This window comes from Erinaceus europaeus, chromosome 11 (genome assembly GCF_950295315.1).
Source record: "Erinaceus europaeus chromosome 11, mEriEur2.1, whole genome shotgun sequence".
Lineage (NCBI taxonomy): Eukaryota > Metazoa > Chordata > Mammalia > Eulipotyphla > Erinaceidae > Erinaceus > Erinaceus europaeus.
In genome coordinates this window covers 84,831,607-84,847,971 of record NC_080172.1, presented here as the reverse complement: position 1 = coordinate 84,847,971, position 16,365 = coordinate 84,831,607, and the positions used below count along the sequence as shown (strand labels likewise).

The window sequence follows — 16,365 nt, the reverse complement described above, 5'->3', positions numbered from 1 at the left end:
ATTATTGAGTTATAGTTAAGCCAAGCAAGGTGTGTGAAACAGTCTGTAGTTCTACCTTTCTTTACTATTGTGAGACAACTAGTTTGTCCCTTTCCTTGAGCTCTAAATATATATATATATATATATATATATATATATATATATATATATAGTTTTTTTTTTTTTAACATAATCACATTTCCCATCCCACTGACCATCCATCACTGAATTCCCCCGGGCATAAAAGCAAGTCATACAAACAGGGAAATTACATTTCTGAGTATGAAGTGTGAGGAGGAGAAATTTCAGTCGTAGAGGTCATTAATGGAAATACCCCATTTATAACTAAAAAGATAAACAAAACTTCATTTACTTAGACATATATAGTGTTTTCAGATTCCCAAGAATTCGTAAATGTACAAATATACATTAATGTCTAACCAAATAGGTTATTTTGGTAGACTGCTTATTCATTAACAGGGCATGCATGCATATATAACAGCTACAGACTGTGTGCCTTGTATAGAAATAGATATTGCTTGTCTGCATTGTAAACTTTGCTTAAAGCACTAAATACGATATCAAGTCCTCTGTCAATGACAGCAGAAGGTTTCAGGCACTGTTTCATAATCCTGTATCTAGCTGACTCTTCTTTGCAGCTTAAGTTGTCAGCAAATGCTGAACCAGAGCAGGAAAGTGAATCCTTGCTTGGTTAACAAATTCCCCAGCAAAATACCCCCCCCCCCCTCAAGCCCCCAGGAGCTGTAGTGATGTCATATCCGTTGTCCAGGTCTCCACACCTCTCTTAGCAGTTATTCCCTTTATCTTTTTCTTGGGTCAAAACTTTTGAGGTAGGTTGGTTAGATTGCAGAGGGTAAGAGGGTAAACTGGGGCGCACGGGTGGAGGCGCTTCAGTCTCAGTCCGCACCCACTGCAGCCCAAACCACCCTCTGGAGCAGGAGAACTCAGCTCTGAGATGCCTGCGGAATGATCGCCCCCCCGGGCGGCTGCCTTTGCTGCCGCTACTGCTTATGCTGCTGCTGCTGCCGCTGCTACAACTACAGCTCCTGCTCCTGCCACCGCCTCAGTCTCCGCTCTGCTCTGACTGGCAGGCCGAAAGTGCAACTGAGGAGGGAAAGATCTCTGCAGTGAGAGTGGAGTGGCTACAGAAAAGAGTGTGAAGAGAGCGCAAAAAACCCAGATCAGAATGCAGGCGACATCCAACCTATTCAATCTCCTGCTGCTATCTTTGCTTGCTGGACTAGATCCTTCCAAGGTATGAGCGTTATATTAACTCTTGTTTAAAATAAATGTGTGATATATAGCAGACTAAAAATGCTAATAATTATGCCAAAAATGAAAAAAAGAAGAAGAAAGGCAGGTCTATGGGATATCTTGTGGTGCCTGGCATATCCTGACTGCTTGAGGATACCAAGGTGAACTACCAGAGGAGTATCTCCTCAAGGTAGAGTCCTGGGTCCAAGGGGGGAGGGACCAGAAGAGAATATAATGTGTTTGGGCAGCGAGCTATGCGGTTCTCTAGGGAATTTAGCTTATTCCTACTCAAGTGCTTAATGTTCTCTTCCGAAATCATATGGGTAATGCAAAGGAGTTAGCAGCTGAAACAATGAAGTGTGTAAACATCTATTAGGGGATGGTGAATCTTTCCTTTGTTGAAAGCTGAAAAGCGTGTTTTTTTTTGTTTGTTTTTTTTTTTTTTCCTAGCTGATCCTAGTCAATACTCCCATCTCAGACGTGCTGCGGTTTGTGTCCAAAACATTTGGGATGCTGCTTGTAGCACACAGAAGAGCAGCAGAGCTATATACTCTCTGCTAGGGCTGAGAGGTTTTTTTGAAAGCGATTTGTGTTTACTTGCTTCTTTCTTGTTATTAAGGAGATTAAGGGATGGTGAGGAAGTTCTGATTACCAGTGTTAAAGAAACAGGAAGTGAGAGCCCCATCAAACTAAGGAGGGCAACTGGAAGGATGAGTTTGTTACCCAGCATTGGCAATTAAAGTGAATACTAAGCTCTTTTGGTTAAATAGTAGTAAACTGACAAATATGGAAAAGTATTTTGCAGTGTTGTATGAAAAATGTCTTGATGATAAAATGAGGTAATTTGAAAGCTTCAACATTCTAAGAAACGGATATTTATCTGCAGTATGAGATAAGGCAATTCATTTTTATTTTACTTATTTAGCTGGTCAAGAGCAACAGGACATAGTAGGAAAGGGAATGGCATGATCCAAAAACATTTAAAGTGTTATTTTGCTATATAGTAAAAAGTTATTTTAAAAGCTTCTCATCATCTCGGTGTGGAGAGAAATTGACTTTCTTTCATAATTGAATAGAGCTGAGATGTGACCCAACTTAATCTAATTCTGTAGCTATTTCTAGGTCTTTATAGTATGTAGTAAAAAATTAAAATCATGTCATACTATTTGTAATTATTTCTGTGAATTTTCAATATTGAGAGCTACCAGAAGAGAATAAAATCATTCTATACAAAAGCTATGGTTGTGTTAAGATTGCCACTGTGAAATATTCACAGGTATGTGGATGTCATCTTAATGAAATGTTTGACACAGTAAGGAATGGCTTTAAAGAATGTTATCATATGGCAAAGAAAAGAGAGTTGACCTTATTCTTAGGTTCTTAAAACCTTATTTTATTCTTTTTTATTAGCAGTACATTTAGTTACAAGTTATACCATCTCTCAGTACACTATGTTGGTGAGAACTTTTGAACATACCTATTATATATCATGTTTTAAGAAAAACAAGACTGATTAATTATTCCTACAGGGAAAAAATCACTTAAGATGAGGTGTTATTTTTATAATGAATTCAGAAACTAGTTTTTATTAATAACTGCATGTGATATTTGGTTTGTGTGATATATTTAATCCATAAATGTATCCACTTCTTACACTCACTCTTTCCCAGACCCCACACTTCTCTCTCTCTCTCTCTCTCTCTCTCTCTCTCTCTCACACACACACACACACACACACACACACACACACACACACACACAAGTGCTTCTGTTATGTTAAATATAGAACTAAACTCTACAAAATAACATTTTTTGTCAATATGCTTTTTTGTAATTTTATTTCGTAGATTCACCAACATTTTTTTTTGGTATAACTGAGATGAGAAGTTCAGGGACAGAAGAACGTGTATTAACTTTTCAAATTGTCCTTTATAGTATCTAGAGGCAACAATACACTATGAAAAGATCAGAAGTTAATACTGTGTTATATATAAATTTATAGAGAATGAAAAATGCTCATAGCAAATAATTTTTATGTAGAAAGTTTTTGAATTGGCAGACAAAATAATGTTTACAGTGTGAATGAGTTACTTTTGTATATTTTATTGAACTACTACTAATCTCCAAACTATATTTTACTCCATCATCTCACCTGGCACCTTTAGAATTCTCAAAATTAATCATTAATTAGGTTATGAGGCATTATTTTTCTTAAAATTTATATGATTGCAAAACATTTAAGTACTGAATTAGGATTCATAATGCAAATTATTTGGAAAAATTCTCATTAAAAATTCAATAGCATAATACCACACAAAATGACAGATTTTTGACAAATAATTTAAGTGGTGATACTTAAATATACAGAAATTATAAACAGTTGACTGCTAAAACACATGTTAGGCATGCAATAGTTTTTAACATATAATGGTATGTTAAATATATACTTTGTAACATTCACTGACATATTAGGACTGGCACATGTATGCACATACACGTATACACAAAAACTGGCAAAACAGGAGATACCATCTAAAATATAGTAGTTATTGTGCAGATGAAAGATTGTCACGTATATAAAAAGTTAGAAATCTAAATATTAGTACTCAGAGTGTATCGATTTATCTGAAAACTAAAAGGTTTTCTAGCTGTAAAGTTAATTCTATCTCATGGAAGGCTATACAATGTTTATGTTAGTGTTAATATATATGCATATGTATATACATATTTTATATGTATACATATTTATCATATACCATATGTTTATATATGAATATATATACTGGAGATTGAAACTTACAAGATCATATTAGACATTTATAAAGTACTTAACTATTGCCACCTTATAATAAAGTTATTAAACTCAATTTTATTTTCAGTTTTTTAAAGCTTGAATTTTATTGATAGAATGAGCTTACTCTTAGCATATACTTTCTTTCTTTTCTCTCATCTAGTCCATCAGAAAATTGGCAGATTAGTGTTTTCTTTTGACATATAAGGCAATCTATCACTAATTAATTATTTGTAGTTTATATAGCCACATTATCAGTTTAACTCTTAGGAAAATTATGCTTTCTCAATTAAAATCTAATCAATAAATTTCCAGTCCCATTTAGAAAAATTCATGGATAGAATTCTTAAAGAAATAGTGATTAATTATAATTTTCATGGAGTATCTGAACTGTAGGCAATATGCCAAATCATCATTCATTCAATAAGCAAATTGAAAGAAAAAAAAAACTCTGAAAGATTATAAAAACTCAATTATCACTTGGTTTCCTACAGGAAGAAACATTCTGTGTAGGAAATTCTTAAGGATGGCTGCTAGATGGCATCTCTGTGCTTTTGTATCAGAGGCACTGAGCTCAGTGCTGACCTTGATAGTACAAGAGTACACATCTTTTTTTCCTTTACAGGTTTTTTAACAGACCATTATTTGAATGTTATAGGAAAATAATAATCCTTGTGAGTTAGAATGAATTTCTTGTTCTGCAGTGCTGAACTAGGGAAGCAGGAGAACATAAATGTGGCTGTACAGGTTGAAATAGATCCTTAACACTGAAGCCAGACACTTGGGAAGGTTAAAGTACTACACATTGCTGTGATGGTTGAACTTTAAAGAAGTCATATTTCTGTGAAAATATTGCAAAATGTATTGGTATAATTAGATTCAGAAAACATTCATTGTCTTTTTACCTAAACATATGTTAAAGAACTTTACATACTATGACAAAAAATAAAAAACAACAGTGATTCAGCAATATTCTTCAACATTCAACTTTTATGTCCAAAACAATCCAACTGTAAGTATTGCTTTAAGTGACCATGACTTTAAATCCATATTAACATGATGGGGACTAAGACATTTTTAATAGTGATATCAGTGAATTTTTCTTTATGTAAAATAACACATGTAAATGCCTTTGTGTTCTGATACTGTAAAAAAAATAATTTGTGTTTTGATACTGCAAAAAAAAATGAAAGAGCAGCTGGGGAGACAGCATACTGGTTATGCAGAAGAATCTCATGCCTTAGGCCTGAGCCATACTCTAATCTCTCTCTTTCCCCCTCTCTCTCCTTTTCTCCTTTCTCTTCTTAAAATAAAATAAACAAACAAACAAACAAAAAAAGACAAAAAAAAACCATGAATAGTCTAAATTAACTAAAGGTGGTTTTTATACCTAAATCTAAAGTTCTTGCCTTTATAATTTAAATGAGGATGATAAAAAGCAAAAAACATCAGAAGATTTTATCTAACAATTTGTTTTAAAATTAAAAGTATGACTTCTCTTGGTTTGTGTCTAGCTCCCACCCACCTGAAGGAAGCTTTATTTTTGTGCTATTTTTCTCTGCCTTTCTATCTCTGTCTTTGACTTTTTTCCTCTGAAAAAGTTGACCTTAAGTGGTGAAGACTCAGTACCACAAAAAGAAAAAAAATATATATATTTTCTGTGTCTTTTGTATGCCTTTTATAAGGCAGGTTCAGCCCAAATTAGAACACAGATAGAGACTTATGACATTTGTCACTAGTATTTATGTACCAGTAAATCCTGGTAAAGAAAGAAAAGTTCAAGGCTTCCCATTCATGTATTGCAAGAAAAAAAATGACTTTTCTATTCTAATTTGATCTTATTCCCCTTATTCTGATTACATTTGATTTTGGAGAAAGAAAATATTCTTTCTCAGTCTTTCTCTTGACAAGTTAAAAAGGTTAAAATCATACTAATTTTCTTATTCTTCTTGAAAATTTCATATTTCCTGTAAAGTTACCAATATTTGCTTTCAGAAGTGACTATTTCAACCACTGATCGATGCTCTCACCAATGTTCTGTTGACAGTCAAAACACCATAAGAATAAGAAGCATAGGAATGGGTTGAGGGGTAGATAGCATCATGATTGTGCAAAGAGACTTTCATGCCTGAGGCTCCAAAGTCCCATGTTCAACCCCCACTACCCCCACTATAAACCAGAGCTGAGCAGTATTCTGTTAAAAAAAAAAAAAAAAGAAAAACATGAGACAAGATTTAAGACTGTGGCCTTGTAGCACCCTACCCAGTAAACTATCTCTATGATGCTAAATGAAGCTAACTTTAACTTTGTAACAGATTTTCAAATGTAATTAGAAAAAAAATGTATTCCAAACTAAAGACAATATAATGGAGAAACAGGACATAATGTCATAAGCGCTGGTTTTAGTCCTACCTCTGAAACTCTTCAGTAAGTGACTTAATGTCTTTGATGCTCAGTTTCTTAATTATAGAATATATATAAGAACTTATACAAAAACTGATGATATTAATGTAGTATGTATGAAAATCTATTTTAAGTAATAAAATTATATGCAAGTATTGTGCTAACACTAATCAAGCCATTAACAAATCTAAATTGTTCCTTCTTCTCGGCTTTCAGAAAAGTGAATGTCACATAAAATTATCAGAAGGGTTTCTCAAACCAGCCCATAGTTTTTAACAATGTTCCAGTTTCAACATAGCTGTTTAAAAATTTGTACCATGCTTATATTAAAAATCAACACTTAAAAGTTAGTTAGGAAAAAAATACAAGACTTGAAAAGTAATTCCAAATCACATCAAGGAAAGTGATTTTATACTAACTATGGAGAAGTTAAATGAAAATTTTCTCAACAGATTATAAATTCTTTCTTGCCCACTATACTGTGTCTCTGCAGCTTCCCACTGGGATTATTGCTAAGGCTCACAACCTGAATGCATTGCTCCTACGGGGTTTTTCTTTTTTCTGCTTCACTTACCCCTGAGATAGGGACCAGGAGCTTGGACTGGGGCCTTTGAACTTGTTAATGCATGCCCGTAACTAACTGTGCCACAGCCCAGCCCCATAATACATAATTTCTAAGAACATTTATTATTTTTATTTTAAAGAAAAAGATACTATACAACATAGATCAGAGAACTATGCCTTTATCATTTTATACCAAGCCTGCAAAGAATAAAAATAAACTCAGAATGCAGAGCACAGATGCTGTTGTGTTCATGGTTTTACCTCTCCCTTGAAAGTTCTTTCCCTCTTCTCCATATGTCAAAATTTTACTCATATTTTTAAGATGAAACTCAAATATCATTTATTCCATAAATCTGTCACTGATATTCCTCCTATCCCAGGTAGAGATAACTCTGAGAAATTTAGAACTCCTATTCCTTAAGATTCATGCCTTATTTATATACACATGTATAGCCATGTATCCTGTGTCTGTCACAGAAAGCTTTCAATGAGTGTCACAGAAAGCTTTCAATGAGCACAAATTGAACTAGATATCTCTTTCAATTTTTCCAATCACTATTACACTATATATATATATGTTTATATTTATATATGTATATATTCCAATCATTAGTACTTTTTAATTTTTTATTTATAAAATGGAAATATTGACAAGACTATAGGATAAAAGGGGTACATTTCCACAAAATAACCATCCCCAGAACTCCGTATCCAATCTCCACCCTTGAGACCTTCCCTATTCTTTTTTTTTAATTTATTTTTTATTTAAGAAAGGATAAATTAACAAAACCATAGAGTAGGAGTGGTACAACTCCACACAATTCCCACCACCCAATCTCCATATCCCATCCCCTCCCCAATAGCTTTCTCATTCTCCATCCCTCTGGGAGCATGGACCCAGGGTCCTTGTGGGTTGCAGAAGGTGGAAGGTCTGGCTTCTATAATTGCTTCCCCGCTGAACATGAACTTTGACTGGTCGGTCCATACTCCCAGTCTGCCTCTCTCTTTCCCTAGTAAGGTGGGTCTCTGGGGAAGCGGAGCTCCAGGACATATTGGTGGGGTCTTCAGTCCAGGGAAACCTGGCCGGCATCCTGATGGCATCTGGTGGCTGAAAAGAGAGTTAACATACAAAGCCAAACAAATTGTTGAGCAATCATGGATCCAAAGCTTGGAACAGTGGAGAGGAAGTGTTAGGGGGGTACTCACTGCAAACTCTAGTGTACTTCTGCTTTCAGGTAGATATTTTGCACTAGTTTATGGATATGTGTGAACATATGCTCTTTCTCACAGAACCTGGTCTATATCTAGGTTTTGGGACTTTTGTTAGAAAGTGAACCACCTGGGATGGAATTAGAGAATACTATGAAAGGAAAGGTCTCACCCAAGTAATGAAGCTGAAGGGTTGTCATTCCACACCTGAAGTCTCTGGACACAGTCTAAGCTGAAGCATGTTGAGGTGGCAATCCTTTCATTAATTAGGTTGCGATCAGCAGCTGCAATATTATTTGATATGGATTGGGAGAGGCATGCGGGAAAGTGGGCCCTATCCTAAGGTTCCAGGACTGGGGGAAATAGACTCTCTATAGTGGAGATGTGAGGTTCCTGCTGTCTTAGGGTTCAAAAAGACAATGGATAGTTATTGTTATCATCACATTATTTGGTAATTGGGTTAACTTTGAAAAGTCTCTTTGTTAGGGTTTGCTGTATAATACCCAGTATCTTATATAGCTGTGCCACTGGTTGCTTCTGATCTACCTGGTCTCGGCTTTTGAGAGAATCCGCATATCAAATACACAGCCTATATATTAAAAAAGACTCAGTCTGTGTTTTAAAAACCTCCAGACATACAATTAATTTTCCCCCTCTCATATTAATTAACTAGTGATTTATATGACTACACTTTACTAGGAGTATACATAAACACCATTCCCACCACCAAAAGACTGTGTCCCATCCCACCCACCAGCCCAGGAAGCCGCATGTCCGCCCTCCCCCTCACCACAGCGTTTTTATTTTGGTGCCCTACTTTCAATTTAGTCAGATCCTGCTTTTAGTTTCCTTTTCAGATCTTCTTTCTCAACTTCTGTTGATGAGTGGGATCATCCCATACTCATCTTTATCTTTCTGACTTAGCTCACTTAACATAATTCCTTCTAGCTCTGTCCAAGATGGGTCAGAGAAGGTGGGTTCATTGTTCTTGATAGCTTACCTATTCTTTATCCCACTGGGAGTATGGATCCAGGATCATTGTGGAGTGCAGAAGGTGCAAGGTCTGGCTTCTGTAATTGCTTCTCCGCTGAACCATTAGTACTTTTTTAATTGGAAATTTATTGCACTGTGTCATCCTTATTAACTTGTTATATAGTTGAGGACAGGCTCTATGTCTTGTACATTATTATATCCTTTCCTAGCTAACAATAGGAACAATGATTATTCAGATACGATATTTAATAATTCCTTATTGAGTGGACCTGTAAAGAAAGGTAAATAACACCAAAAAAGAAAATAAGATACATGAATAATCCTAAGTAAAATGACACATAGATATAAACCCTATGCACATTCCCATCAGAGAAGATATTATAGCAAAGGAGTAAGACATATTTTAACAACCTTGAATTCAAGGGTGTCAATGTTTGTTTCAAGTTAGTTATTTTAAAGAATGCTACATGATAATTCTTTTTAAAATCTTGATTATTTTGTTCTGTCTCACCATCCATTGTGCTCTTTTTGACTTCTGGTGAACTTTGTGAATTACTTGGTTATTTTATAGTACTTGGTGGCAACATTGTGATGTATTTTTATTCTTTCACATAGGTATAAATGTCCATACTATTTTCATGATTTGTTTTAATTTCACTTATTTTCTGAAATGCCTTAGCCTTATTTAATATAATAATTATTATCTATGAATTCTTATGGGTCCAAAGTTTTTTAATTAAAGTTACTATGCTATTATATATTCTTATAACACCATGTAAACAAAATCAATATTGACACTGTATTTATACTACATTATTATATAAATAAAACAGCATTGTATGGGTTTTTTATTTAAAGCAAATATAATTATAGAAGAATTTGAGCTCATCTTGTAAGATCAGAAATAAAGCAAAGCAAGGACTGGGAAAGCTGAATAAGGGCAAGAGACTGGCATAGTTTAATGATGACTCTTTAGTCACTATCAGGTCACCCCATCAGCTGAGGCCCTATTTGGGGAGTCCTGAGATTCTAAATAGACATGATGGGCGTAGACCTCAAATAAATCGCTCTCTCCATTGTTACCAGTCATCTCTATCAGGAACAACACAATAGACCGCTTTGTGGACCTCCATAGGACCTTGCCTTCAACTTGGATCAACAACGGTAGAGAATGTTCCATCCTCCAAAGGGAGGATGGACAACATACTCTATGCTCCACCTGAGGAAGATGAGTCCTGAAATTGGGGCAGCTTGGAAAGTTCTTACTCATGACCACAGAATGTGAGCTCAGATCTATAGGGATGCAGAGGTCACATAGGCTCCTGAGCTGAATATGGGTCCCAGATGACATCAAATTGATGGGGTTTATAGTCAACAATATTTATACCCATTTCCCATATTTGGGAGCTGCTGTCTTCCTTAATCCAACTTTCTGGTCCTTTTTCCAGCCATGACATCATCTCCCCAGACAATAACTTGGATCCACCTGCATATCAGATTTCAGGCTCAGGGAAAAAAAAAAAAACCTAGTACAGCAACAGGCCCTTTGGAATATAACTAAAATATACCTACTACCTTGGGTCCATACTCCCAGAGGGTTAAACAATAGTAAAGCTATCAAGGAAGGAAATGGGATTAGGAGTTGTGATGGTGGGAATTGTGTGGAGTTGTACCTCTCTTATCCTATGGTTTTGTTAGTGTTTTCTTTTATAAATAAATAAATAAATAAATAAATGCCAATTAGCTATCTACAAAATGGAGACCCCCCAACTCTTCATCTTCACTATTCCAGCCTTTAGGTTTATGATTACTCAGCAATTTGTTTGGCTTCATATGTTAACCTCTTTTCAGCCACCAGGTTCCACATGCTAGCATGATGCCAACAAGACTTCCCTGAACAGACAATCCCAAGAATGAGCTCCAATTCCCCAGAGCCCCACCCCACTAGGCAAAGAGAGAGGCAGGCTGGGACCTATCAACGCCCATGTTCAGTGGGGAAGCAGTTACAGAAGCCAGACCTTCTACTTTCTGCATCCCACAGAGACCTTGGGTCCATACTCCCAGAGGGCTAAAAAATAGGAAAGCTATCAAGGGCACAGATGGAATATGGAGCTCTGGTGGTGGGAATTGTGTGGAGTTGTACCCCTCTTCCCCTATGGTTTTGTCAGTTTTTCCTTTTTTATAAACACAATAAAAATAAAATTTAAAAAGATCATAAATAAAGAAATTTGAATTAGTATTTCAGCTTAAATATGTATTAAAAGTTAGCTATAAAATTGTTTTCAACATGACAAATAGCTATCTAGATAATCCCAAAGGAATGGCATATATAAGGCAATAATTATTTTTACTATTACAACTAAGATGAAGGTGATTAAGAAATATTATTTTGTGATGATTTAAATAGCATCACTAGAGGGACCAATTCCAGATGGCAGGGATCGGTTTTGGAAATGTTGATTCACTGGTACCAAAATGTCACTGGTGAGATATTGTATTACAAAAGGCACTATCATTTCTGGGAATGATCTGTGTCTGTGACTATTTAGGAGATTATTTATCTAGAATTAGTATCAGTAGTGAGTATTTTTTTTTACACCTATATATTTTTTGGCTTGATCAGTACATTTTAGCATGAGTCTTTATATTACCAAACAAACTGAACAATTATAAACCAGAACCCAGAAACTTTTTATTATATGTATTATTTACTATATGTAAAGTTCTATACACATATGCTAATTTTTACAAGTAAAGCCCTAGAGAAAAAGAAAGAAATGTTTATATTTTGGCTATCTTATACTTTAAAGTACACTTAGGATACAAAAAAGGAAATGTATATATTGTTATAAAACTCATGCCAGATAGTTTCTGTAATATAATGATGCAAAACTGGGCATATGAGAGTAAGGAAATCAAGTGGATGGGATGTATCAATAATTTACTCAGGTACCGCTCATTGCTGCCAAGGCTTGATGTAGGTCACAGAAAGACTCTGACTCTAGATATTTGCTTTCAAAAAGAAAAAATGGAACAAGACTTTAAGATCTGGTGAAATTATAAATTAGTACATAAGGAAATGAACTCATTCAAGTGCAGTTAAAAGAAAAAGAAAGACTGAAGGGAGGTAAATAACACATCAGAGATGGACAAACTTTTATAGGTTATGGATACACTAATGGATATTTAAGCATTTCAAGTGAAATGCTTCAATTATCACCCTTTGCAAACATCTGTTTCAAACACACACCTTAGCTGAGTATAGTCATGAATCTAAGACATGGTTAATTTCTATTATTAACTGTAATTTACTTTTAGAACAAGATCTTTAATTTACTTACACTGTTCTGAAATATTTCATAATTAGAAGAAACTGAATGATGGAGAATCCATACAGTCTTTCTTTCTTGAATCTTAAATTTGTAAATAGGCAATAGAAATGTGATAGTATTTTGCCAATTTGTGGGAAATATTTTATTTTAGAAGGATATTCTAAAGGAAATCAACATAATTAATATCACTTTTAGATATAAAATGGGGGTGGGTGGGGAAGGCACCACTAGTTAAGCACATATATTACCATGAGAGAGACAGAGATAGAGAGAATGCCAGCCACTGCAAGCAGGGTGGATTCATATTGTCACTGAGCCTGATGACAATAAAAAAAAATGTATGTAAGATGAGGACAAATTAAGAGAGAATTCATATTAAATCAAAGAAAACATTTAATGAAATTGGAAAGTTCACACGATGGTGAGTAGATTATTTAAGGCAAACTTATGAAAGGAGTCCAATCTCTGCTCTGCAACTATATAGTTGTGTGACTTTGGGACACTCAAAACTTTTTGATCTTCATCTTCTCTTGTACAAAATAAGGATGCTGACCATCATATTCTTTTTTTTCCCTTTGTAGACCATCCTAAAATGCAGCAATTAAACTCTTAAAAATGGACTTCATCATTCTTTTATCTTTTCTTTTCCATACTCTCAAGTGTGAATAATATTAATGTAATTAGTGTTAACATATTAGTAATATTAATATAATTAATAATATTAATGCAATATTAACAACAATATTAAGATTGAGGGTAAGATGTAGGCTTCTTCACTGCTTCAAATCAATGTTTCATTAAGAGAATTGTAGACATTCAGTGCATGTGCACATAGTGATCCGAAGAGTAAAATCTATCTCAAATATTACGACATGTTTAACATTTATTTCTCCTGTTGCCTTTCATGAACTTTTGAAAATGTGTGAATATTAAGTGAATAAATATAATGTTGTTTTCTACTGTGTTCTGACAGTAGTTGAAATATAAATGACATTAAAATTGTAGGAAATAGACTATTTTATTTCTTCATAAAAACAGGTCTTTTATCTATAGCATAACTGATAGATGTTAACTAGCATCTACACACATTTCTGATATTGGAGAGTGAAACACTATTTAGATCACTGGATTAATATGAATAGAGTGCTTATTAGAAAGTTTATTTTTAAATTGAGTTATAATTTTAAATGGTATTTTCTTTTTAAACAATATCTTATTTATTTATTATTGGATAGAGACAGAGAGAAATGGGAGGAAACAGAGGAGAGACATAGAGAGACACCTGCAGCCCTGCTTCACCACTTGTGAAGCTTTCCCTCTGCTGGTGGGGACCAGGGGTTTGAACGTGGGTCTTTGGGCACTGTGATGTGTGTGCTTAACCAGGTGTGCCACCGCCTGGACCCTTAAATGATATTTTCTACAACTTAATTATGATTCTTATTTGTGTAATATGTGGACTGTGGCAGTCTTTTTTTTTTTTTTTTTTTTTAAGATAGAGACAGTGAGGGAGAGAGGCAAAGAGAGAGAACACATGAGACCACAGCACAGAAATTTCCTTCATTGTGGCGGGGACTAGATCATGAGCCTGGCAAAGCAGCACAATATCCAAGTAAGCTATTTTACATTCACAATAATAGTTTTAATAATAGTCCACCAAGTATGTCCCCATCTTAATCCTATCCCCAAGTCTGTGGATATGCTACCTTCTGTCATCAAAGCTTATTTGAGTATATGACTAAATAAAGTATTCTGAAATGTTAAGATGATTCTAGATTCTCAAACAGTCCTTACAAGGGATGATGAGTGTGAGAAAAAAACAGCCGTCATGATAGATACAAACTGAATACAAGCTGATTAAATGCATAAGTAGCAAGAAGTCAAGGAATGTAAATACCTTTAAATGAAGGAAAAATAAGGCAATTGATAACTGACTCTTCTTTGATGCCTTTAGAAAGGAATGCAGCCCCACTGATACTTTGATTTAAATCTCACTAAAGGTGCCAGGTAGTGATGCAACTGGCTGAGTACAAGGACCAGTTCAAGTCTCTAGTCCCCATCCGCAGGGGTGAAACTTCATAAGCAGTGAAAACAGTGATGCAAGTGTATATCTAATATAATTTACAATATTTATATTTATAATATTTATAATTTACAATATTTCTAATATTACTTATATTATTTTAGACTTTCAACCCACAAAACAACTATAACGTGCCAAATTTGCACTATTATAAAGCTTTAAATATATGTCAACTTGTTACAGCAGCAAAAGGAAACTAATATATTAGCCTATTTGATAATAATGTATAAAAATAAAATTTAAATTAGCCAGATAATGTTCTAGTTTATATCTATAAAGATTTAGAATAGTGCACAATAGATAGGGTATTACAGTGAGATTTAAAAATTGTAAAATAAGATAATAGATAAATGGAAATGCTTATTAAAAATGATTGGTTAGATTACACAAAACTCTAATAAAATGACAAGATAAATTGTTTTGCTCATTAGCTGACATTAGCAAAATACAAGGTGAGCAAGTTTGGTAGTGCTGTCAAGTGAAATATGCCCATGGAATCTCACCATTAGTATTTTCTTTCTTAGCCAGCTTAGAACACTTTAAAAGCACTTGCTGGGGGTTGAGCCATAGCGAAGCGGGTTAAGCACATGTGGCGCAAAGCTCAAGGACCGGCTTGAGGATCCAGGTTCGAGCCCCAGGCTCCCCACCTACAGGGGAGTCGCCATATGCTCTTCCTCCTCCTCTTCCTCTTCCTTCTTCTACTTCTTACTGAGGAAATGTTGTACTAGTCTGTTGTTGTCTTGGGAGTGTGCTAGCAACAAAGTGCACTTGCTTCCCACCATAGAGCATTGGACTCCTATCCCCCTATAACTATTCCTCCAACCCGTCTTAGTGATCAGGATCTACAGACACAGATTAATGGTTAATATATGCATCATCCTATCTGTTCTTATCGTTTGTTTCGTAAAACCCATATTTTAATGAGCTCATCTAGATACTTAATTGTGAATTTGTACTCTACATTATTTGGCAGTGAAAATACAAATAGACTGGATGGGCTACAAATGACTAAGTAAATAGAGAAAAACATTTCTTTTCTTTTTATATATATTTTTCTTTTTCTCCTTCCTTTCATCAGTCAAATTTAATCAACCAAATGCATGACTTCAGATTGAAAATAATTTTTCTTGAAGAATTAATGTATGTTACAAAATAAATGTACAGATAATATCTTACTGACATAACATAGAATTAAGATTCCCCTTATTTATACATGGTTAAACATTGTTGAGTTGCTGGTGTGACTTTAAATGATTTAGATTTGTTTTTAGTGTTAAAAAAAATAATGCGATTTAAAACATGAATCTCCCCTGCACTGCATATGCCATAACTGAGCAGAAATAAACAAGTATCTTTACAAAAAATGAAAGGATTTTAAAAATAGTGGATAATTTAGTGATATGCAGACTAAGTAAGCTGTTCTTAAATAATAATGTCATGGGACTTACATGCTTCACTAAGAACAATTTACAATTTTTATATGAAAAACAATATGTTTTATTTCATTTGAATTAATGCCCTTAACTTTATTTTACAGTAGATGAAATTGTTATTCTTACAGGTAACTGTGACCACTATGTATTAGCTCATCTGGTTCAACCAAAAAAGTTGAATAATCTCAGCAGTAAATAGATTATGAATGTTTTCTCCTACCCAGAAATTGGCATCTTGACCATTTTCTGCATGCTACAAATGTGTTTTTAATGGAGATAGCATGCCATTGAATAACTTCTAATTTA

General features: G+C 34.5%; 1 protein-coding gene across 1 annotated transcript in view; it reads left to right on the top strand.

Annotated features, from left to right (window-relative positions):
* Positions 1-810: 810 nt before the first annotated feature.
* Positions 811-16,365, top strand: part of OLFM3 (olfactomedin 3) — a 236,810-nt gene continuing 221,255 nt past the window's right edge. Inside the window, exon 1 of the mRNA XM_007532672.3 lies at positions 811-1,255. Within this exon, the coding sequence (XP_007532734.2) occupies positions 1,187-1,255 (69 nt within the window). The 5' untranslated portion in view covers positions 811-1,186. The remainder of the gene's footprint in view (positions 1,256-16,365) is intronic.